This window comes from Choloepus didactylus, chromosome 2 (assembly GCF_015220235.1).
Source record: "Choloepus didactylus isolate mChoDid1 chromosome 2, mChoDid1.pri, whole genome shotgun sequence".
Taxonomy (NCBI): Eukaryota; Metazoa; Chordata; class Mammalia; order Pilosa; family Megalonychidae; genus Choloepus; species Choloepus didactylus.
In genome coordinates, this window is record NC_051308.1 from 53396161 (window position 1) to 53422611 (window position 26451).

Genomic DNA, 26451 nt, shown 5'->3' on the forward strand with positions numbered 1-26451 from the left:
ACTGTTTTACCTTCAAGAAAGGAGTTTTCTCCCCAGCTTCTCCTCTGAGGGCCATGGGCTGTGCTCTTTGTCTGAATTATTGTTTTTCCTCCCTGGCAGCTGCACTCTGCACTCTGATCTACCATTTCACTCCAGTTTTTGGCATTGGATCTGCTCCATGGCTCCATGGCTCAGCTTCCCCTTTCTGTGCTGCTTTTCTGTCCCAGTAACTTCTGGGTTAGGGGACTGTAAGAAAGGAATAAGTTTCGTTTTCACATAGAGACAGCATGGAATAAGGGAAATGGAGGCAAAACCAGTTTAAACAAGCCCCAGACAAAGAGAAGAGAGAATCTGCCTGATGTAAAGAGACATGAGGTAGTATCAGAGGCGGGAACTCACAGCAAAAAAATAAAAATTTGGGGGGGCATTGGCTAATCAGTTCAAAATCTCAATAATGAGCTAGTTGGCTCTCTGGGATTGGCTGTACAAATTAAAATCTCAAAAGATGAATTAGTTAGTGTTCTCGGATAGGCTGTAACCTCTGTAGTACCCAGTCAATGGGGAAACAGGGGAGGGACTTGCAAATTAGGAGTAGGAGATTTAAACATCGCCATTCTCTTCCTCTGGCGCGCCAGCCTTCCGCATGTTTGGCTGGACGCCCCATCTTGCAAGATCGTAAATAAATTCTTTTCTCCTCCAGAACCGAGAGAGCGTTTATTGCCTTACAGGTACCACTTTATTTCCAACAGGGACCTAGACCCATGCTCTTAATCAGTCTTCCAAAGAATCAGTTGGGGAAAGTACAGAGACACCCAATATTTTTGTTTGGGTGCACTAGGAATCAGATCCCAGGAACCCACCCTTGAATGTTTGTGGGCCATCAAACTGCCACAATGGGTGGCACAAACTGATGTGTAGATCTGAGTATGGGGGAGGAACCCCAACTACTAGTAATGTCCTGTAGCTCACCTACCATTTTTAGTTGTTTTGTTCCTGATTTTGCATTTGTTGAGTTGTTATCTACTCTCACTCATCTTCCAGAGTTTTGAGAAACTTGATTCTGTCCATTTTTCTCTGTTTCCAAGAAGGGATGTTCACTGGCCCATCTTATTCCAGCATTTTGCTGGCATTACCCCAAACAGAAATTCTGGAATTGAAGAGTGTAATACTGAAATGAAATTTTCACTAGAGGGAGTCAACAGTATGTTTGAACTATCAAAATAAAGAATTAGTGACCACAAATGTCAATCAATAGAAAGTATGCAAGCCAAAGAACACAGTGGAAAAAGGATGAAGAAAATGAACAAAGTCTCAGAGAAATGTAAGTCACTAGTAGAGACATCAACATATATGTAATAGGAGTACCAAACTGAGAAGAGAGGGAAAAAGGAGAAGAAAAAATATTCAAAGAAATAATGACTGAAAACTTCCCCCAATTTTTGTAAAACAATACTCTTTATATTCATAGCTCAATGGATTCCAAGTAGGATAAACACAAAGAGGTCCACAAAGAGACACATCGTGGAAAAATGCTGAAAGCCAAATGCAAAGAGAAAATCTTGAAAACATTGAGAGGAAAATACTCACCCTCTAGGGTACTCCAATAAGATTAGCTGCTGACTTCTTAGCAGAAACATGGAAGCCCAGAAGGCAATGGGAATACATATCCAAAGTGCTTAAAGAAAATACTGTCAAACAAGAACACTATATACAGCAAAAATGAAGGTGAAATAAAGTGAATAGGGGGAGGCGGGGCAAGATGGCAGACTGGTGAGCTGTATGTTTTAGTTACTCCTCCAGGAAAGTAGGTAGAAAGCCAGGAACTGCGTGGACTGGACACCACAGAGCAATCTGACTTTGGGCATACTTCATACAACACTCATGAAAATGTGGAACTGCTGAGATCAGCGAAATCTGTAAGTTTTTGCGGCCAGGGGACCCGCGCCCCTCCCTGCCAGGCTCAGTCCCGGGGGAGGAGGGGCTGTCAGCTCCGGGAAGGAGAAGGGAGAACTGCAGTGGAAGCCCTTATCGGAAACTCATTCTACTGATTCAAACTCCAACCATAGATAGACTGAGACCAGACACCAGAGAATCTGAGAGCAGCCAGCCCAGCAGAGAGGAGACAGGCATAGAAAAAAAACAACACGAAAAACTCCAAAATAAAAGCGGAGGATTTTTGGAGTTCTGGTGAACATAGAAAGGGGAAGGGCCCTGAGGCGCATATGCAAATCCCGAAGAAAAGCTGATCTCTCTGCCCTGTAGACCTTTCCTTAATGGCCCTGGTTGCTTTGTCTCTTAGCATTTCAATAACCCATTAGATCTCTGAGGAGGGCCCGCTTTTTTTTTTGTTTTTTTTTTTTTGTTTTTTTTTTTTTAATCCTTTTTTCTTTTTCTAAAACAATTACTCTAAGAAGCCCAATACAGAAAGCTTCAAAGACTTGCTATTTGGGCAGGTCAAGTCAAGAGCAGAACTAGGAGAGCTCTGAGACAAAACGCAATAATCCAGTGGCTGAGAAAATTCACTAAACACCACAACTTCCCAAGAAAAGGGGGGTGTCCGCTCACAGCCATCATCCTGGTGGACAGGAAACACTCCTGCCCATCGCCAGCCCCATAGCCCAGAACTGCCCCAGACAACCCAGTGTGATGGAAGTGCTTCAAATAACAGGCACACACCACAAAACTGGGCGTGGACATTAGCCTTCCCTGCAACCTCAGCTGATTGTCCCAGAGTGGGAAGGTAGAGCAGTGTGAATTAACAAAGCCCCATTCAGCCATCATTTCAGCAGACTGGGAGCCTCCCTACACAGCCCAGCAGCCCAGAACTGCCCTGGGGGGACGGCATTCACCTGTGACATAGCACAGCCATCCCTCAACAGAGGACCTGGGGTGCACGGCCTGGAAGAGGGGCCCACTTGCAAGTCTCAAGAGCCATATGCCAATACCAAGGACTTGTGGGTCAGTGGCAGAGACAAACTGTGGCAGGACTGAACTGAAGGATTAGACTATTGCAGCAGCTTTAAAACTCTAGGATCACCAGGGAGATTTGATTGTTAGAGCCACCCCCCCTCCCTGACTGCCCAGAAACATGCCCCATACACAGGGCAGGCAACACCAACTACACACGCAAGCTTGGTACACCAATTGGACCCCACAAGACTCACTCCCCCACTCACCAAAAAGGCTAAGCAGGGGAGAACTGGCTTGTGGAGAACAGGTGGTTCGTGGACGCCACCTGCTGGTTAGTTAGAGAAAGTGTACTCCATGAAGCTGTAGATCTGATAAATTAGAGATAAGGACTTCAATTGGTCTACAAATCCTAAAAGAACCCTATCAAGTTCAGCAAATGCCACGAGGCCAAAAACAACAGAAAATTATAAAGCATATGAAAAAACCAGACGATATGGATAACCCAAGCCCAAGCACCCAAATCAAAAGACCAGAAGAGACACAGCACCTAGAGCAGCTACTCAAAGAACTAAAGATGAACAATGAGACCATAGTACGGGATATGAAGGAAATCAAGAAGACTCTAGAAGAGCATAAAGAAGACATTGCAAGACTAAATAAAAAAAATGGATGATCTTATGGAAATTAAAGAAACTGTTGACCAAATTAAAAAGATTCTGGACACTCATAGTACAAGACTAGAGGAAGTTGAACAACGAATCAGTGACCTGGAAGATGACAAAATGGAAAATGAAAGCATAAAAGAAAGAATGGGGAAAAAAATTGAAAAATTCGAAACGGACCTCAGGGATATGATAGATAATATGAAACGTCCAAATATAAGACTCATTGGTGTCCCAGAAGGGGAAGAAAAGGGTAAAGGTCTAGGAAGAGTATTCAAAGAAATTGTTGGGGAAAACTTCCCAAATCTTCTAAACAACATAAATAGACAAATCATAAATGCTCAGCGAACTCCAAATAGAATAAATCCAAATAAACCCACTCCGAGACATATACTGATCACACTATCAAACACAGAAGAGAAGGAGCAAGTTCTGAAAGCAGCAAGAGAAAAGCAATTCACCACATACAAAGGAAACAGCATAAGACTAAGTAGTGACTACTCAGCAGCCACCATGGAGGCGAGAAGGCAGTGGCACGATATATTTAAAATTCTGAGTGAGAAAAATTTCCAGCCAAGAATACTTTATCCAGCAAAGCTCTCCTTCAAATTCGAGGGAGAGCTTAAATTTTTCACAGACAAACAAATGCTGAGAGAATTTGCTAACAAGAGACCTGCCCTACTGGAGATACTCAAGGGAGCCCTACAGACAGAGAAACAAAGAAAGGACAGAGAGACTTGGAGAAAGGTTCAGTACTAAAGAGATTCGGTATGGGTACAATAAAGGATATTAATAGACAGAGGGGAAAAATATGACAAACATAAACCAAAGGATAAGATGGCTGATTCAAGAAATGCCTTCACGGTTATAACGTTGAATGTAAATGGATTAAACTCCCCAATTAAAAGATATAGATTCGCAGAATGGATCAAAAAAAAATGAACCATCAATATGTTGCATACAAGAGACTCATCTTAGACACAGGGACACAAAGAAACTGAAAGTGAAAGGATGGAAAAAAATATTTCATGCAAGCTACAGCCAAAAGAAAGCAGGTGTAGCAATATTAATCTCAGATAAAATAGACTTCAAATGCAGGGATGTTTTGAGAGACAAAGAAGGCCACTACATACTAATAAAAGGGGCAATTCAGCAAGAAGAAATAACAATCGTAAATGTCTATGCACCCAACCAAGGTGCCACAAAATACATGAGAGAAACACTGGCAAAACTAAAGGAAGCAATTGATGTTTCCACAATAATTGTGGGAGACTTCAACACATCACTCTCTCCTATAGATAGATCAACCAGACAGAAGACCAATAAGGAAATTGAAAACCTAAACAATCTGATAAATGAATTAGATTTAACAGACATATACAGGACATTACATCCCAAATCACCAGGATACACATACTTTTCTAGTGCTCATGGAACTTTCTCCAGAATAGATCATATGCTGGGACATAAAACAAGCCTCAATAAATTTAAAAAGATTGAAATTATTCAAAGCACATTCTCTGACCACAATGGAATACAATTAGAAGTCAATAACCATCAGAGACTTAGAAAATTCACAAATACCTGGAGGTTAAACAACACACTCCTAAACAATCAGTGGGTTAAAGAAGAAATAGCAAGAGAAATTGCTAAATATATAGAGACGAATGAAAATGAGAACACAACATACCAAAACCTATGGGATGCAGCAAAAGCAGTGCTAAGGGGGAAATTTATAGCACTAAACGCATATATTAAAAAGGAAGAAAGAGCCAAAATCAAAGAACTAATGGATCAACTGAAGAAGCTAGAAAATGAACAGCAAACCAATCCTAAACCAAGTACAAGAAAAGAAATAACAAGGATTAAAGCAGAAATAAATGACATAGAGAACAAAAAAACAATAGAGAGGATAAATATCACCAAAAGTTGGTTCTTTGAGAAGATCAACAAGATTGACAAGCCCCTAGCTAGACTGACAAAATCAAAAAGAGAGAAGACCCATATAAACAAAATAATGAATGAAAAAGGTGACATAACTGCAGATCCTGAAGAAATTAAAAAAATTATAAGAGGATACTATGAACAACTGTATGGCAACAAACTGGATAATGTAGAGGAAATGGACAATTTCCTGGAAACATATGAACAACCTAGACTGACCAGAGAAGAAATAGAAGACCTCAACCAACCCATCACAAGCAAAGAGATCCAATCAGTCATCAAAAATCTTCCCACAAATAAATGCCCAGGGCCAGATGGCTTCACAGGGGAATTCTACCAAACTTTCCAGAAAGAACTGACACCAATCTTACTCAAACTCTTTCAAAACATTGAAGAAAATGGAACACTACCTAACTCATTTTATGAAGCTAACATCAATCTAATACCAAAACCATGCAAAGATGTTACAAAAAAGGAAAACTACCGGCCAATCTCCCTAATGAATATAGATGCAAAAATCCTCAACAAAATATTTGCAAATCGAATCCAAAGACACATTAAAAAAATCATACACCATGACCAAGTGGGGTTTATTCCAGGCATGCAAGGATGGTTCAACATAAGAAAATCAATCAATGTATTACAACACATTAACAAGTCAAAAGGGAAAAATCAATTGATCATCTCAATAGATGCTGAAAAAGCATTTGACAAAATCCAACATCCGTTTTTGATAAAAACACTTCAAAAGGTAAGAATTGAAGGAAACTTCCTCAACATGATAAAGAGCATATATGAAAAACCCACAGCCAGCATAGTACTCAATGGTGAGAGACTGAAAGCCTTCCCTCTAAGATCAGGAACAAGACAAGGATGCCCGCTATCACCACTGTTATTCAACATTGTGCTGGAAGTGCTAGCCAGGGCAATCCGGCAAGACAAAGAAATAAAAGGCATCCAAATTGGAAAAGAAGAAGTAAAACTGTCATTGTTTGCAGATGATATGATCTTATATCTAGAAAACCCTGAGAAATCGACAATACAGCTACTAGAGCTAATAAACAAATTTAGCAAAGTAGCGGGATACAAGGTTAATGCACATAAGTCAGTAATGTTTCTGTATGCTAGAAATGAACAAACTGAAGAGACACTCAAGAAAAAGATACCATTTTCAATAGCAACTAAAAAAATCAAGTACCTAGGAATAAACTTAACCAAAGATGTAAAAGACCTATACAAAGAAAACTACATAACTCTACTAAAAGAAATAGAAGGGGACCTTAAAAGATGGAAAAATATTCCATGTTCATGGATAGGAAGACTAAATGTCATTAAGATGTCAATTCTACCCAAACTCATCTACAGATTCAATGCAATCCCAATCAAAATTCCAACAACCTACTTTGCAGACTTGGAAAAGCTAGTTATCAAATTTATTTGGAAAGGGAAGATGCCTCGAATTGCTAAAGACACTCTAAAAAAGAAAAACGAGGTGGGAAGACTTACACTCCCTGACTTTGAAGCTTATTATAAAGCCACAGTTGCCAAAACAGCATGGTACTGGCACAAAGATAGACATATAGATCAATGGAATAGAATTGAGAATTCGGAGATAGACCCTCAGATCTATGGCCGACTGATCTTTGATAAGGCCCCCAAAGTCACTGAACTGAGTCATAATGGTCTTTTCAACAAATGGGGCTGGGAGAGTTGGATATCCATATCCAAAAGAATGAAAGAGGACCCCTACCTCACCCCCTACACAAAAATTAACTCAAAATGGTCCAAAGATCTCAATATAAAAGAAAGTACCATAAAACTCCTAGAAGATAATGTAGGAAAACATCTTCAAGACCTTGTATTAGGCGGCCACTTCCTAGACTTTACACCCAAAGCACAAGCAAGAAAAGAAAAAATAGATAAATGGGAACTCCTCAAGCTTAGAAGTTTCTGCACCTCAAAGGAATTTCTCAAAAAGGTAAAGAGGCAGCTAACTCAATGGGAAAAAATTTTTGGAAACCATGTATCTGACAAAAGACTGATATCTTGCATATACAAAGAAATCCTACAACTCAATGACAATAGTACAGTCGGCCCAATTATAAAATGGGCAAAAGATATGAAAAGACAGTTCTCTGAAGAGGAAATACAAATGGCCAAGAAACACATGAAAAAATGTTCAGCTTCACTAGCTATTAGAGAGATGCAAATTAAAACCACAATGAGATACCATCTAACACCGGTTAGAATGGCTGCCATTAAACAAACAGGAAACTACAAATGCTGGAGGGGATGTGGAGAAATTGGAACTCTTATTCACTGTTGGTGGGACTGTATAATGGTTCAGCCACTCTGGAAGTCAGTCTGGCAATACCTTAGAAAACTAGATATAGAGTTACCATTCGACCCAGCAATTGCACTTCTCGGTATATACCCGGAAGATCGGAAAGCAGTGACACGAACAGATATCTGCACGCCAATGTTCATAGCAGCATTATTCACAATTGCCAAAAGATGGAAACAACCCAAATGTCCTTCAACAGATGAGTGGATAAATAAAATGTGGTATATACACACGATGGAATACTATGCGGCAGTAAGAAGGAACAATCTGGTGAAACATATGATAACATGGATGAACCTTGAAGACATAATGCTAAGCGAAATAAGCCAGGCACAAAAAGAGAAATATTATATGCTACCACTAATGTGAACTTTGAAAAATATAAAACAAATGGCTTATAATGTAGAATGTAGGGGAACTAGCAATAGAGAGCAATTAAGGAAGGGGGAACAATAATCCAAGAAGAACAGATAAGCTATTTAACGTTCTGGGGATGCCCAGGAATGACTATGGTCTGTTAATTTCTGATGGACATAGTAGGAGCAAGTTCACAGAAATGTTGCTATATTAGGTAACTTTCTTGAGGTAAAGTAGGAACATGTTGGAAGTTAAGCAGTTATCTTAGGTTAGTTGTCTTTTTCTTACTCCCTTGTTATGGTCTCTTTAAAATGCTCTTTTATTGTATGTTTGTTTTCTTTTTAACTTTTTTTCCATACAGTTGATTTAAAAAAGAAGGGAAAGTTAAAAAAAAAAAAAAACAGAACAAGGAAAAAAAAAAAGATGCAGTGCCCCCTTGAAGAGCCTGTGGAGAATGCAGGGGTATTGGCCTACCCCACCTCCATGGTTGCTAACATGACCACAGACATAGGGGACTGGTGGTTTGATGGGTTGAGCCCTCTACCACAGGTTTTACCCTTGGGAAGACGGTTGCTGCAAAGGAGAGGCTAGGCCTCCCTATGGTTGTGCCTAAGAGCCTCCTCCCGAATGACTCTTTGTTGCTCAGATGTGGCCCTCTCTCTCTGGCTAAGCCAACTTGAAAGGTGAAATCACTGCCCTCCCCCCTACGTGGGATCAGACACCCAGGGGAGTGAATCTCCCTGGCAACGTGGAATATGACTCCCGGGGAGGAATGCAGACCTGGCATCGTGGGACGGAGAACATCTTCTTGACCAAAAGGGGGATGTGAAAGGAAATGAAATAAGCTTCAGTGGCAGAGAGAATCCAAAAGGAGCCGAGAGGTCACTCTGGTGGGCACTCTTACGCACACTTTAGACAACCCTTTTTAGGTTCTAAAGAATTGGGGTAGCTGGTGGTGGATACCTGAAACTATCAGACTACAACCCAGAACCCATGAATCTCGAAGACAGTTGTATAAAAATGTAGCTTATGAGGGGTGACAAGGGGATTGGGAAAGCCATAAGGACCACACTCCACTTTGTCTAGTTTATGGATGGATGAGTAGAAAAATAGGGGAAGGAAACAAACAGACAAAGGTACCCAGTGTTCTTTTTTACATCAATTGCTCTTTTTCACTCTAATTATTATTCTTGTTATTCTTGTGTGTGTGCTAATGAAGGTGTCAGGGATTGATTTGGGTGATGAATGTACAACTATGTAATGGTACTGTGAACAATCGAAAGTACGATTTGTTTTGTATGACTGCGTGGTATATGAATATATCTCAGTAAAATGAAGATTAAAAAAAAAAAAAAAAAAAAAAAAAAAAAGACATAATGCTGAGCAAAATAAGCCAGGCACAGAAAGAGACATATTGTATGTTACCACTAATGTGAATTCTGTGAAAAATGTACAATGTTTTATACTGTAGAATGTAGGGGACCTAGAGATACCAATTAGTGGAGGGGGAATGATAATCTAATAAGAACAGATAAACTATGGAGGGTAATCTCAATGTTATGGGAATGCTCAGGAATGATTATGGTTTGTAAACTTTCTTGGATATAGTAAGATCATGTTGGAAGCAATAGAGTTATTTTAGGTTTTTTTTTCTCTTATTCCTTTGTTTTCTTAGGGGTTGTTAATTTTCTTGGGGTATGGTAGGAACATGTTGGAAGCAATGTAGTTATTTTAGATTATTTGTTTTTCTTATTCCTCTGTTTGGACATGGTTTATTAATTTTCTTGGGGTATGGTAGGAACATATTGGAAGCAAAGTAATTATTTTAGGTTATTTGTTTTCCTTAATCCATTGCTTTGTTTGAAATGTTGTGGGGTTTTTTTGGTTGTTGTTTGCCTGTTTGTTTTTAATTTTTTGATAAACAAAGTTAAAAAATTGAAAAAAAAATCAGTAGAAAAATGGGAGTAAAAACTAAATGACAAATAGGGTGGGATGGGGGGATGGTTTGGGTATTCTCTTTTCACTTTTATTTTTTATTCTTATTCTGATTCTTTCTGATGTAAGGAAAATGTTCAGAAATAGATTGTGGTAATGAACGCATAACTATATGATCATACTGTGAACAGTTGATTGTATACCATGGATGACTGTATGGTTTGTGAATATATTTCAATAAAACTGAATTAAAAAAAAAAAAAAAAAGAAATAAAGTGAATAAAATATCCCCCAAAATGAAGAGAATTTGCTGCTAGAAAACCTACTTTCCAAGTGATAACAAAAGGAAGTTCTTCAGGCTGAAAGCAGTTGCCCCTAGATTGAATTTGAATCCATAAGAAACAACAATAAGCACCAATAAATGTAGTATGTAAATAAGTAAATAAATAGTATAATTGTACATTTCTTCTCTTTCTTTCTCTTAAGTGATTTATAAAACAATTATGTAAAATAATACATGTACAATGTATTGTTGGGGCTATAACATTTGGAAAAGTAATATATTTGCCAATAATAACACAAAGGAGGAGGATGAGAGCAAAGTTTTATAAGGATAAGGAAATGATGCCAGATAGTAACCTGAATCCACAAGAAAAAAAAAATGAAGAGAACCAGAAATGATAAATAATGTTAATAGAGCAACAGCTGTAAATATATACTTGCTCTCCTTTCTTCTCTCACCTTATTTAAAAGACATAAAGTTGTATAAAGCAATAATTATAACAATGTTTTGTGTTTTTTTAACATTAATAAATGCAATATATATAGCAATAATATTACAAAATGGGGGAAGGAAATAGAGCTACAAAGGAGTAATATTTCTATATTTCACTGGAATTAAGTTAGTATAAATCTGAGGCTGATTCTATTAAGTTGAGATGTTATGGCAAACCTTAGAGCAACCACTATAAGAAAATATATATATTTATTTGTGTGTGTGTATATATATATATATGAAAATCATTAAAGAAATTAAAAATTCTACATTAGAAAATATTCACAATGCAAAAAAAGCAGTAAATGAGGAATAGAATAACAAAAAAAGACATGAGACATATAGAAAACAAAAAATAAAATGGCAGACATGACTCCAGCTGGATCAAAAGTAATATTAAATGTGAATGGATTAAACAATCCAATCATGAGGTAGAGATTGCCAGACTGGATAAAAAGACAAGCTCCAACTAAATACTGTCTACAGGAAACAATTTAGAGTCAAATATAAAAATAGATTGAAGGTAAAAAAAAATGGGAAATATATATAATGCAAACAACCACAGGAAGTAGGAATGCCTATACTAATATCAGACAAAATAGACTTTGAAACAAAAATAAAAAGAGATAAAGAGAGACATTTTATGATGATAGAAAGAGCAATCCATCAGGAAACATAACAATTACAAACACATGCACTTAATAGAGATTCAAAATACACTAAGCAAAAATTGACAGAAATGAAGGGAAAATATGTAATAAATAAATATAATTATAAATATATATAATAAAATATATAATATAATAATAGTTGGAGTGCTCAATACTCTACTTTCAATAATGGGTAGAACAACTAGGCAGAGAATCAACAACAACAACAACAAAAAATAGAACATTTGAGCAATACAATAAGCCAACTAGACCTAACAGACAACTATAGAACACTCCACCCAACAACAACAGAATATGCTTTCTTATCAAATGCACATAGAGCATTCTCCACAATGGACCATATGCTAGGCCATAAAGCATACCTCAATAAATTTAAAAGAAAAGAACCAACGTATATTTTCTGACCACAATGGAACAAAATTAGAAATCAATAACAAAAAGAAATTGGGAAACTCACAAATATGTGGAAATTAAATAGCACACTTTTAAACAACCAGTAGATCAAAGAAGAAATCAAAGGGAAATTATAAAATACTTTAGTATGAATGAGAATAAACATATGAGATACACCTAAATCAGTGTTAGAGGGAAATTTATAGCTATAAATGCCAATATTACAAAAGCATAAAGATCTCAAATCAATAGTTTTATCTTCCACCTTAAAACACTGGAAAGACAAGAGCAAACTAAACCCAAAGCAAGGAGAAGAAAGGAAATAATAAAGATTAAAACAGTAATAAATGAAATAGAGAATAGAAAAACAATAGAAAGAATCAATAAAACTAAAAATTGATTCTTTGAAGACATCAGTAAAATCAATAATCCTTTAGCTAGACTGACCAATCAAGAGACAGGACTCAAATTACTAAAATCAGAAATGATGGTGTGGGCATTATTACAGACCTAACAGAAGTAAAAATATTAATAAAGGAATACCATGACCAATTGCTTGACAACGAATTAGATAACCTAGATGAAAGGGACAAATTCCTAGAAATGAACAAACTACCAAGACTGACTCAAGAAGAAATAGAGAAGTTGAACAGACCTATTAGAAGTAAAGAGATTAAATTAGTAATCAAATACCTTCCAATGAAGAAAAGCCTAGGCCCAGATGGCTTTATCACTAAATCCTACTGAACATTTAAAGAATTGGTAGCAATTCTTTACAAAGTCTTTCAAAAATAGAAGAGAAGAGAATACTTTTTTAACTTATTCTATGAGGTAAGTATTAACCTTGATACCAAAACCAGGCAATGACATCACAAGAAAAGAAAACCACAGATCAATATCTCTTATGAATATGAATACAAAAATCCTCAACAAAGTACTAGCGCACTGAATCCAGAAACAGACGAAAAGAATTATACACATGCAAGAATGGTTTAATATCTGAAAATCATCAATATCCATATCAATCAAATAAAATCATAAGCCACATTATCATCTCAATAGATGCAAAAAAGCATTTGACAACATCCAGCACCCTTTCATGATAAAAAAAAAAAAAACACCCACAAACCAGGAACAGAAGGAAACTCCCTCAATACTGTAAAGGGCATCTATGTAAGATCTACAGCCTAGCTGACATTTAATGGTAAGAGTCTGTATGGTTTCCCCTTAACTTCAGGAACAAGATCTGGATATTCACTTTCACCTCTTCTGTTCAGTATTGTACCAGAGGTTCTAACCAGGGCAACTGAGCAAGAAAAGAAAAAAAGCCATCCAGAGCAAAGGAAGAAGTAAAGCTATCTCTATTCATGGATGACATGATCTTATATATAGAAAATCCTAAGAAATCCACTAAAGCTGTTAGAACAAATAAATGAATTCAGCAAGATTGCCAGATTTAAGATCAGTATAGGAAACCAACTGTATTTCTATATTTTTTCAATGAAGAATCCAAAAAAATGAAATTGAGAAAACAATTCCATTTATAATAGCATGAAAAATAATAAAATATTTAGGAATAAATTTAACAAAAATGCAAACAATCTGAAAACTGCAAAACTTGCTCTCAGAAGAAATTAAAGAAGATTTAAATAAATATAAAAATCTCAGAAAATCCAAAGAATGGGAGAGAATATTTGAAAATCACATATCTTATAAGATATTTGCATCTAGCATATATAAAGGCCTCTTACAAATCTATGACAAAAGACAAATAACCCAATAAGAATGGGCAAAAATCTGAATAAACATTTCTCCAAGGAAGATATAGAAAATGGCCAATAAGTACATGAAAAGATGCTTGACATCATTAGTCATCAGGGAAATGCAAATCAAAACCACAATCTGATACCACTTCACACCGCTAGATTGGGTGAATTTTTTTTTCTTTAAAGGAAAATAAGTGTTGGCTAGGACATGGAGAAATTAGAATCCTCATACATTGCTGGTTGGAATATAAAATGTTGCAGCCACTTTGGAAAATGGTGTGGCATTTCCTTAATAAATTAAACATTGAGTTACCATATATGTCCTAGCAATCCCACTCCCAGGTATATACATAAAAGAATTGAAAAAACACTTATACACACATGTTCATAGCAGCACTATTCACAAAAGCCAAAAGGTGGAAACAACCCAAATGTCCATCAACTGATGAATGGACGAATGTGGCATATCCATAAGATGGAATATTACTTGGCCAGTAAAAGGAATAAACTACTTATACATGCCACAAATGGATGAACCTGAAAACATTATGCTTAGTGAAAGAAGCCAGTCACAAAAGATCACATATTGTATTACTGCACTTAAATGAATTTTCCATTATATGCAAATTTAAGGGGACAGAAAGATTACTGACTGATAAGTACTGAGGGAATTGGGGGTATAGAGAGGTAATAGTTATGTTTGCATATATCTGTGAATATACTAAAATCCATTAAATTGTACACTTTAAATAGATGAATTGTATGATATGTCAATTATATTTCAATAAAACTGTTTAAAGAAAAAAAGGAAAGAAAAAAAACAAACAAACCAGGGGCTCATGTAACAATTCCAACATGCTGCTTTTTTCATTTAATACATTTTAGATATCTTTCCATGTCAATACATCTAAATACACCTCATTCTTGTAATGGCTGCATTTACTTTTAATGGCTTATTTTTTTTTTTATTAGAGCAGTTGTAGGTTTACAGGAAAATCATGCAGGAAATGCCAAGTTCCCATAAACTGAGCCCCCCCACCCCCTCACACACAACTGCTGTTTTCCGTTATTAACATTTTGCATTAATGTGGTATCTTTGTTACAACTGATGAAATAAAATTATTATAATTATACTATTAACTATAGTCCATAGTTCACATTAGGGCCCACTCTTTGTACAGTACTATGTTTTTAATAAAATTTTTATTCTGGTAATATATATACAACCTAAAATTTCCCATGTTATCTACTTTCAATTATACAGCTTTCATTGACAATTGTTCATTGCTCTACCCTCAAATAGAGCCTGGCACATGGCTGGCAATGTGAATAGTTGGTGGAGCGAATGAATCAATTCCACCGTTTGTATGCATATCCTATTTTAAAACAGTTCTCTATTGATAAACATTTGGTTTGTTTTCAGTTTATTGCTATTACAAGTGTAACTTGGAGCCTCTCCTCCAAGGAAAGGAGAGAGATAAACTTGGCCTGAACTGTTCTAGGCAAGGCCATGCCCTCCTGTTTGTATCCTCTGGTCCTTACATACTCCTGACTCCCTCTTTCTGTGATCCCATATCTATATTTGCTAAAATAGGCTCTGCTCCCTGTGCTGATCAGCTGAGAAACTGCCCTTGATTGGTATTCACAAGAATTCCAAAAGGAATGAGCATATATGATATTATATGTTTGGCTGACAATTTCTGTATTTGCAGTATAGTAGTCATCAGTGCTAACAGCATTAGTGCCGTTCATGTAAAATTCTGATTCTCCTCCTCCCAGGCCCAGAGTTGGAAATGTGAAGTCTTAAAATGCTTGGTGTGTGACTTAATTTCCTTCCCTCTCCAGGGGAGGCTCCTTCCACATTGTTCCCCAGACAGAGCCCACCCCACACCCCTGCAACCTCAAGACGGGTATGTAGTGTTAGCAAGAATTAAACCTTTGTCTTTTGAAGCCCCTGAGATTTGGAGATTGTTTGCTGTGACAGTGAATCTCCTCCATCTCAACTGATACTCTTATTGATACTCATTTTGTGCTGTGCAGCTTCTGAAGGCATCCTTTGGTCTCCTTAGCTCACCCCTCATACCGCAGGGCAGGGTAGGGCACTCTGGCCCCTTCTGGAGGCCCATGCTCCAGATACATGACCCTCATAGGTGCAGTTCATGGCCCCTTTGACTTTTACTCGTAAAAATTTTCCCCATCCATTGCTACTTTCCTCCAAAAAATTTATTCATTACCCCAACAAATCTAGTACACAATTCTGTCAGAGAAATTGGAAAAAGACAAAATAGATAGTTATTTGAGAGACACATCTTTATCTCCCTCAGTGCCCCCACCCTGGACCACACTTCTCTTACAGCATTGTAGGTAATGTCTCTGAAACTCCCCTTGGTTTCCTGTTTTCTTGTTTGGCCTGATTTGTTAGAACCATGAGGAAAATCCCCACTCTTACTTCTGGAGCACCCTCCATACCCCATAAGGAAGTCAGAGGGTCTGTAGCACCATTAGGACAGTTTGCCTTCTCTCACACATCCTCTCCTCCCTTACTCAAGTCCTGAGTCAGGATTTCCCCAAGTTTCTGACTCCTACCTCCTGGAAAGAGGCAATGGTTACCCTACTTCAGCCTCTTCTTCCAGGTTCTCTGTTGTTTTGCTTGAATACAGTCTACCACAAAGGCCATCCGTCACCACCACAATACATTTTGTTGAGTGAAAGCCTAGATCAGTCCTTTATAAGCTGAATGTCCCACACATATACAGAGCCCTACAAGATACCCAAGGGTGATAACCTGGGTGCCACTGAAATCTTATCTGTGCCTTCACTTAACAAACTAAAAGCAAATTAGAAGGGTGTTTCAGGTAGCTTTTGCTGAAAACAGCTATTTATTTAGGCAAGGATTCTATTGGGTACTTTTTCTGGTATGGCCCAGGCTAGCTGATCTTGGTTAGTGGCTCAGCTGATCATGTGCCTATGGTCAGTGGATGGGTTGGCTGAGACTGGCTAGTCCTGATGGCCTCACTCACATGTCTGGGGATTGGCTGGCTAACAGCTGGGATGAAGAAGGGCAACATTTCTCTCATCACCCAGCAGGATAGACTGGGAGAATGTATGTGGTAGACACATAGCTCCAAAGAACAGTAATAGGGCAAGCCCTAATACACAAAGTGCTTTGGAAGTCTCTGCTTGCATCACATTTGCTATTGTTCCGTTGGCCAAAGCAAATCACAAGGCAGCCCAAACTCAAAAGATAGAGAAAGACTCTTTCTCTCATGGCAAGAACTAATAAATGTGTGGACACAGGGAGAGGAGGAATCTGTAGCCATTTTTTTCTCACCATCTGCCAAAAGCAGTACTTTCAGACAACGGTGGCAAATCTACTGATCCCACTCCCACCAGAACCCTTCAGAGGCCTGAGTCACTCCTGTTATCTCCAGCTCCCCAAAGCTGCACTCTTGTCTACAGTGATAAACAGCTTCTGTATGGTTTGGGATAAATTCTGTCATGTTTGTACACAATTATATAAATCCTTTCCAAGTCAGGAACTCAATATTTTAAATCCTGGTAACTCACCATTACTATGCCTTTTCAAGTACTGGAGGAATTAGAGCTTTGAGTTCTTTTAATCCCCATTACTTCGTCACCTCAAGTACTGGCATTCCTTTAATATTTTCCATCCTACTCATAGCTAATATCCTCCTCTCTTCTACCTGGCATTGCATTCTCTCCACACTTCTCCTTTACTATTTCCAGGTTCTAAGATATACTTAAAAAGGTCTAATATACCCCAAGATTATGAAAAAAGTAACACATATTTTATTTTAATGTTTGTTAACATTTTCATTTTAGATAATCTGGAGTTCCATTATATAATATGGTAGCCACTAGTCACATTTGGCTAGGGAGTACTTGAATGTGGCTAGTCCAAATTGAGATGTGCTGTAAGTATAAAATAAGTACACACTGGATTTTGAAGACTTGGAATAACAAAAAGATTGTTAAACATCACACTTAATTTTATATTGATTACCTGTTGAAATGAGAATATTCTGCAAATATTGGGTTAAATAAAATATATTATTAAAATTAATTTCACTTATTTTTACTTTTCTTACTTTAACTACTAGAAAATTACACAATGTGGTTCTCATTTTTGTCACTTAGAATTTGCACTTAGCAATATATGGAAAAAGATATACCGAAAGAAAAGTGAAGTGGTTATATTAATATCAAAGTAGATTTGTGAACAAGTAAAATTATCAGAAATAAAGAAGGCCATTACATAATGATAAAGGGGCCAATTCATTAAGAAGACATAAAAATTCTATATATTTTTGTCCCCAGAAATAGAATGTTAAAATGCATGAATCAACAACTGAGAACTGCAAGGAGATGTAGACAAATCCACAATTAACAATTGGAGATTTCGATAACCCTCTCTCAATAATTGATTGGACAAGTAGGCAGAAAATCAGCAAAGATAGAGAAGAATAGAACAATATAAACAACTTGACCTAAATGACATTTGTAGGAAACTCAGCCTAACAACAGCAGAATGCACTATATTTTCAAGGGTACATGAAACATTTACCAAGATAGACCACATTCTGGACCATAAAAAGCACCAATACATTTTAAAGGATTCAAGTCATACGATGCATAGGGAATTAAATTAGACATCTGTAACAGAAGGGTATCTGGAAAAATCCACCAATATTTGGAAATTAAATAACACTAAATAAACCATGGATCAAAGGAGAAATAAAAAATGAAATCAGAAAGTATTTTGAATTAATCTGAAAGTGCAACATATTGAAATTTGTGGACTGCAACTATATGCTAGTTCTCAGAGAGAAATTTATAGCCCCAAATGCTTATTTTAGACAAGAAGAAAGGTCTCAAGTCAGTGACCTTCATTTCCACCTTAAGAAATTAGAAACAGAACAGTCAATTAAGCCCAAAGTAAGCAGAAGAGAGGAAACAAAGATCAGAGCGGAAATCAATGCAATAGAGAAGAGAAAAATAATAGAGACAATCAATGAAATCAAAAGCTGGCACTGTGGGATCAATAAAATTGATAAACCCATAGCTAGACTGATCAGGAAAAAAAGAGAGAAGGCAAGAATTATCAATATCAGGAATGAGAAAAGGGACATCACTACAGATTCTACAGATAATAAAAGGTCAAAATGGCAAAAATAGTAAGTTAAATAATACTGTATATTTATGAGAATGTGGATAGGAAAGAACTCTCCCGCACAGTGAAGTATATTGATATGGCAACTCCATTCCTGAGCATATGTCCAAGAGAAAACCTCCAGCAAGTTTGAAAAGAGTCATGTGCAAAGATATTTATCACAGGGTTTGTGTGTGTGTGTGGTAAATGTGAGTTGAAAGTAACTTAGGTGTCCAACTCAAAGGGAATGGATAAGTAAAATGTGGGGGATACATATTATGGACTATTATGTAATACTCAGGAGCAACGAATTTGATGAATATATACATAACCCAAACATGCCTGTTATAAGAAGATGCATACATATTGAAAGACATCTATCACACACATTAAAGTGGGTTCCTGGGGGTGGAAAGAGGGAAATGGTGAATGGAAGTCAAAGTATAAGGTGAGAAAAGGGAGAGGAATGTTTATATTGACCAAGGATAACAATCTCTTAGGAACAAAGCACCTATGATTTACTAAACTCTGCACTTGAGTTCTAAAAATGAACAATAGATAATTGCATGAACACTATTAGGTATTCCATTGTTCTAGGCAACTATCGGGATATAATAAATTGTAAAAGAAACTTACCTAACTTTAGGAAGTGGACATGTGCAGGGCACTCATATTATAGGCATAGGTATCCAAATGAAGATTGGGACAATCTGATTTTTAATAGGTAATTATTTACTTCAGCCAGCTGGCTAAATTAAGAAAGGTAAAAACTTAAGCTGAGTGATAATCGTATAAATTATCAGTAGTTCCACATTCCCAGGAGCACTACACATATTAGCAAGGTTGCAAAAGTTGTTTATTGCAATGAATGATGATGCTCAAGTGGAGTTAATACACTAGGTTTTCTCTATAGAGTGTACAGAAAAGCAAATCTTTTCTCTATCTTCTTGGGAAAAGAGGTGCAGTGTATTTAAATGGTTTTCTTCTCCTTGTCTCTCTCTTGCTCCAGATTTTCAATCTCCACAGATACTTTATTTAACTCCAGGGCCAATTTTGTATCCTGAGAATTTGGGAGACACCGTAAGAGGTTTCTGCCAGACAGGATTATTCCATGATATTCAGGGACTTCCTGAAAGAGAAAATCAAAAAGGTGATTTCTGAAAGCTTCCCTCTCCCTGTGAAAGGTTGTGCTTCTTTCAGGAAGCCTCATGACTGGGAAATGAGTGATGACCCCAAGACTGATGGATGGGCAGGGAACTCCTGAAAAGTACTTTAGATCTTAGCAAAATATTTCTCTGAAAATTGAATCTGTATCTGTTCTTAGGTGACAATCAGTACCAGCAGAAGCAGAGAGGAGGCAAAGCTGCAAGAGAACCCCAGAAAAATTCTGAATGAACAACTGGCAAGTCAGTCCTACTGGCCAACCAGAAACGGAACAAAATTGCATACATATTGGAGAAATTATTGCGGGCTAAGGCCAGGACATCTAATAGATGATACTCTCCTGTCCATGCACCCAGACTGACCTGCTATAACAAATAGTGCAATAAACTTTGCCACTGCTGCAGACTCATCACAATGCTTCAAGGTGGAAAGAACCTGTAAGCACCTCACAAAATAACCCCAACAATTGATACAAAAATTTGGAGGAAGGACATATTGTTACTTTTCTTCTTTCACGAACCAGCTCATTTTCCTGTAATTAATTTTAAGGCATCACGTGACATAAAATTCATTGAATGAGTGTTATTTACCCTCTCACACGTGGGTACATCTGGGCTCCAAGATTTCTTCTCTGAGCAAAAGATTTTCTGGGAGCCAACCAAAGTGTAGCCAGGGTTGCACTGGACAGTGACAGTTTCAGAGTTGACATACTGGTCCTTCTCCACAGATAGCCGTCCATTTGGTATTTTGGGTTTTAGGCACAGAGCTGTAATCAAAATATTTTCTAAGAATCTTGAGTATCTCAGAGAAAGCACATTTTGACACTAATGAGTGGTAAAAGAGATAAGAAATTCAGTTGTATCTGACGGTTTTTCCCGTATTACTGATCCCACTCGTACCCACCACCTCCACCAACACCATCAACACTGTCACTGGCTAGTATACTTGGAGCCCTTACTAGATAGCAGCCTATGTGCTAAGCACATTACATGCATTACCTCATGTAAGTCTTCAACAGCCCTTTAAGAGAGGTATTATGGTTATCCCCATTGAAGAGATGAGGCAGCTCAGGCACAAAAAGGCTAAACGCCTTGCCCCAAGTTATACCACTTTTAAGTGGCAGAGCTGGCTGTGAACCTAGGGGTATCTAATTCCAGATTCTGAGCTATTTGCCTCTGAAGTACAGGACTTCTCTCCTTGCCTCAGTTTTCTCCTGTATAAAAGAAAACAGCAAAGATAACTTAGCTTTTGGAATTGTTATAAGTAAAAGGCTATAAATAACCCACAGGACATTTTACTTATTCTGCCATGGCAGCAGTTTGACCAACAGTGAGATCAGCTTCAGTCAACTCTCTCCTGAGAGGCTCTGGCCTGCATAAGAACCTGAGGGTGCTAGTTCTGGGATATTTGGAATTAAAACCCGACCAGCCCCACTCAGGCTCAAGCATGTGCCCATGGCACCTCTGCCCACCGAAGGTGTTTGCTGTCTGAGTCAGTCCTGAAACCATCCTACTGTGGTTCTACCTGCTCAGCAATATTCTGCCCAGAAGCTTGAATTACCTTTACATTGAGGAGCCAGCGATGACTATTTTGAAAACATGCTGGAGATTTTAGCCTCTCCAACCAGCTCATATCCTTCATCACATTCATACTTCACCTCAGTATGGAATGATATTAATCTACTAACAACTTTAGAGTGTCCATGTATAATTCTGGGAGGCAGACTGCAACCTTGAATGGTGGGAGAGAGAGAGGGACTTTTTTCTGACTCATTAGAGAAAACAGCACAGAACTAAGGGGATTTCTTGGAAAACTTTTACCCTTCCCAATTAATTCCACTACCTACAAGATAACTTGCATAATCCACAAAGTGAGGCTGCCCTCCGCATTACCTTGTGATTGAGTATGTGTATGCGTATTTGGGGGAGGAGGAATTGACTCCTCACCTTGTATAAGGCTATTTTTCTTCAATAATTTTATATATTTAACAAGTGTGTGTGTGTGTGTATGTGTGTGTAGTGCTTACTCTAGTGTGTTAGGCAGTATTTAAAATATTTGCAATATTCTGTAATAATTTTACAAACATTAAATTTTACAAATATGTTAACTTCACAAATATTAACCCATTTAACCCCCCAAATGGCCCTGTGAGGTAGGTATTATTATTATCTCCATTTTACAAATGGGGAAATGAAGCACAGGTTAGATAGCTTGCTCAAGATCACATAGCTAGGGAGGAGCAGAGTCAGGATTTGAACTTGTGTAGTCTTGCTCTGCACAGTCCATAATATTGACAGCATGCTGCTTTAGCTAAAATGTGTGCTGCTTTGGGACAGTGCAGGAGTTTGGGATAAAGTTTACTGACAGCAATGGAGGACAGTTTTTGTTGGTTTGTTTTAAATGGATTACTCAAGAAACATTTGTGGTAAATACAGAGACATTGCTTCATGAAAACTCATAAGGCCTTTGTGCAAATCCAGAAACCCCAAGGATCTTCATACTCTCCACCCAAGAATCCCCTTATTGTGTTTTTTTAATCTTTTATAGAGAGAAATCTTAGGAAAAAATAAAAAATTATGACCTGACTGATGAAATAAGAATTAGCCTATATGAAAAGATATTATATCAGGTTTCACAAATTCTTGAGAATTTAATTTAAAAAATGTAATACAATGATAAATGCAAATAATTTAAAAGAGATTTTTAGGAAACATTTCTTATTATGGCTGAATTTTTTTTATGATTTTGTATTTTCTATAAATAGCAACCCATGGATATTTAGAAAAACTTTTCCTGGCTTTTCCCTCTGAAAACTCACTGTCAGAGAACATTCTCTCAAAGTGTGTTACGTTTGCTTATGTACTCCCTTCTCCTTAACATTCCCTTGAGCCTCCTCACCACTCATCTAATTCAAGTCGTCCCCTTTCCCTGTGAAAACCCCTGACTGTCTCCAGCACACAACAATCTTCATTTTCTTCAAACTCCCAAAACACTTCTTAGTAAAAACAAGAGTATCTAACTACGTGCCAACCACTGCATTAAGCACTTCATTTACAATATCCCTTTTAATTCTCAGAACAACTTTATTATGTGTTATCACCCCATTTATGGATGAGGAAACAGACTAAGAGAAAAATAAATAATAAATAAAAGCAGACTAAATAAATCATGCAAGGTCATTGCAATGATTGGAGGCACCAGAAGTCCAGTTCAGGTCTGTTTGCCTTCAAAATCTGCGCTCTGTGCTACCTTCTATTCTGTGTCCCATTCATTTGAAAGTTGTATTATGGCATGCATGTATACAGATCTATGTCAGTGGAGAGAGAGATAGATGGACAAATCTTTATTCCAGATTGCATTCTGAGAGCAGGGGGCACATTCCATACCGCTCCATATCAAAAGCATTTAGCATGTGCCTCTGAAAAGAGTAGTTCCAAAATACAAATTTGTGGTGAAGGCAATAGACTTGCAGTGTAGAGTGCAAATATGGCCTTTTCTGAGTTTCATGTTAAATAAATTTTTATTAGCCCAACGAACATTGATTGATATATACTATATTTAGAGTGTTGTACTAAATTCTGTGGAAGCACATTTGCATCTTGTTGGGATGTGAAGGAAGAAAACATGAACAGTTAAGTCACAACACCAGGCAGAATATGGGAAATGTCAACGGAGAACAGGAAATATGTACTCTAAGAGAAGAAAGGAAAACCATGGGTTAGATACGTCAGGAAATGCCTCCTAGAGGCAGAGATTGGAACTCACAGTAGCAACATTGGAGAGCATTTTGTATTTGGGAAGAATTCTATGAGCAGGTTGGAGGGGTGTGCACAGATGTATCCATCAGTCGTTAGTAGATTTATTTGGCTAGAGGATCATATTGGGAAGAAGTGAGAGATAAGACTATTAAGATAAATTGGGATCAGAGTATTGCAATACTGAAAACCAAGCAAAGAGTTAGAGACATAATTTCTTAAATGTTTAAGAGACTGATAAAGAAGGGATTTAACCAAAAATGAAGGAGTAATTGATGAGACGTATTAACCAATTTAGTTTAGCTTTCCTTAGTTCACAAGGAAGAAGAAATTCAAAGATAAACATGGAGGATTGGTAGAATATATACACCCACACACCCCCAACACACACACAATGAGGGAAAAAAAATGTCATTTTTCTAAATAATGCCAAAATCATCAGGTCCAATTCCTAGCCAAGCATTCAAAAAATAATTTCTGCAATCCTACATTGATTCTTCTGTCTAACTTTAAGCTTCTCTCAATTATCTCATCTTTTTGCAGTGGGAAGACCTTTCAAAAGAAAGGTGCCCCCATATCCTCCTTAGAAAGAAAACTGTCCCATTATCACCATGATATTAAGGCATTCAATAAGTCTAGAAAAGTATGGTTGAACTCAAATTTCTTTAGAGCCATAGAAAGCAATCACCACCTCTTCCCTAGATACTCACAATCTTGTATTATAATGCCATAAGAACTGATATAGGAGTATCTGAATGAAGGTTAGAAATTGAGGTTAGAAATTAATTCAGACAAGGAGTCATTTAAGAAAAAGGAAGGGACCTACAAGGGAAAAGAAACTTAAGAAAAATATCAATCAATTGCAATCTGTGGACCTTATCCAAATGCTAATTTGAACAAATAAACTGTTACAAAAACATTTAGGAGATAATCAAGTTAACTTGACTGTTTGCTATCTGATATTATAGAATTATTATTCAGTGTTAGATATGATTATGGTATTGTGGTTATGTTTTAAGAAGAAGTGCTTGTCTTTTAGAGATACATGCTGAAATATGTAGAAATGAAATGATTTGTCTAAGATTTCCTTCAAAATAACTTAAAGTGTGGGAGGTGCTTGTGGGTATGGCTAAAACAAGATTGGCTATGAGTTAATAATTGCCAAAGCTGGGTGATACATACATGGAGTTTTGCATATGTTTTAAATTAGCCGAAGGGGGAAGCAAAGAAAGCATGTTGCCTACTTTAAAAAAAGTCACCCTTAATGCATAGATATAAATTTATATAAACCATAATAAAATGCTCTAGTCACCATACTTACCCATATCTGCAGATGAAACCAGCCATGCTGTGAAATCCTGCAGGTAAACTCAAGCTTTCTCAGTGATAGCATATGAAAACTACTTACCAAACTGCAAAAATAAAACCTTATATTTATATAATGTTTTGTGGTTTACAGAGATCTTTTATAGCATACCTCATGAATTTTGACTTTAGTTAATTTCCTGAAAATTTGTGATTACAATTAAAATTTTACTTCCTTTTGCTTTATAGGTGGTAAAAACATCACAACCAGTTAGTACACAAAAATAATGTTGAGGATAATGAAAAACACATAAAGGAATTTTAAGCGTTTGTGAATATTATGTATAACAAAATGAAGTTACTTGCAATTTATTCTTACCTGATTGCTAGAGCAGATCCACAGGAATTTTTACAAATGAACAGTTTGTTTCTCTAGGAATAGTAACAGTCTGTATCTAAGAATATTAAAACTGAAAATATTTTGTATTTCACCCTTTCCACTAATAAAATATTTTGTTATACCTCCCACAAATTGGTATAAATTCCTGCAATTTGACCACACTTTAAAAATTCCTATTGTGGAATAAATACATTTGCAATGGATTGGTCAAACCACCTTCTCTTTCTTAATTGTGCACTTTGCACAGGCTTTCCTGGGTCCATGGGCACCAGCAATAACTTACTCACCATGTAGCTCCGATGGGCATAGGAGCAATACCAGAACCCCGAGGAGGCAGAGAGCTGGGTTGTTGCTCCCTGGCATGGGCTTCATGGCACGAGTTCACCCAGTGCCAACAGAAGCTCCAAAGTCTCAGATTCCACCTGGAACTCTCTGGAGGAAAGAGCGTTAGCTGTTAGCAGCAGCTGCTAGACTGGAGCTCAGCTGTACAGTAGTCAGCAGCAGCTAAACCCTGGGTGAAAGCCAGGTCAGGACTGAGTTAGGAGACGAAGGGCAATAGGGGAAGAGGGAAGAATTAGGTTCCCAGAATCAACGGAGTCAAGCAACACTGGAAAGCTCAGTTTTTGCCTCAAGTTTCTGGCGCTAGGAGGAAGGTGTGTGGGACTTTGAGAGTATTTGGAAATGTAACACTAATCTTTTCTTTTCACAGTAAGAGTGGGACTTAAAAGAAATTGCTATCTAGAAATGTAAATAATTCATTTCTGAGTAAGAAGACAAACGAGATGGAAAAACAGGGATCTTGGTTCAGAAGGCACAGTCCTGTTAAGCTGAGGATTAGGTCCAGTGGCATTTGCAAATTACCATCTAAGGGAAAGCCCTTACTGAGGAGCACTACCAGCTCAAGAAAAGTTGGATTTTAGA

At 37.3% G+C, this 26451-nt stretch overlaps 1 protein-coding gene across 12 annotated transcripts; it reads right to left on the reverse strand.

Moving 5' to 3' along the window:
- Window positions 1-210: 210 nt before the first annotated feature.
- LOC119526051 (zona pellucida sperm-binding protein 3 receptor-like) lies at window positions 211-26409 on the reverse strand. Of its 12 annotated transcripts, none has more exons than XR_005215081.1 (8): window positions 25818-26409; window positions 25147-25237; window positions 23836-23937; window positions 21069-21801; window positions 20661-20836; window positions 19543-20035; window positions 953-1126; window positions 211-225 (listed from the first exon to the last, which is right to left on the reverse strand). XR_005215081.1 is itself a non-coding variant. In XM_037824836.1 (3 exons), exons 1-3 carry the CDS (start codon window positions 25900-25902, stop codon window positions 19877-19879), a joined length of 420 nt encoding a protein of 139 aa, XP_037680764.1. In that variant the 5' UTR covers window positions 25903-26069; the 3' UTR covers window positions 19741-19876. The 12 variants fall into 12 exon arrangements, 2 of the variants coding, with proteins under 2 accessions (XP_037680764.1, XP_037680765.1); XR_005215087.1 differs by having other exon boundaries at window positions 21069-21283; window positions 25818-26258; XR_005215082.1 differs by lacking the exon at window positions 23836-23937 and having other exon boundaries at window positions 25818-26398.
- Between the last annotated feature and the right edge of the window lie 42 nt (window positions 26410-26451).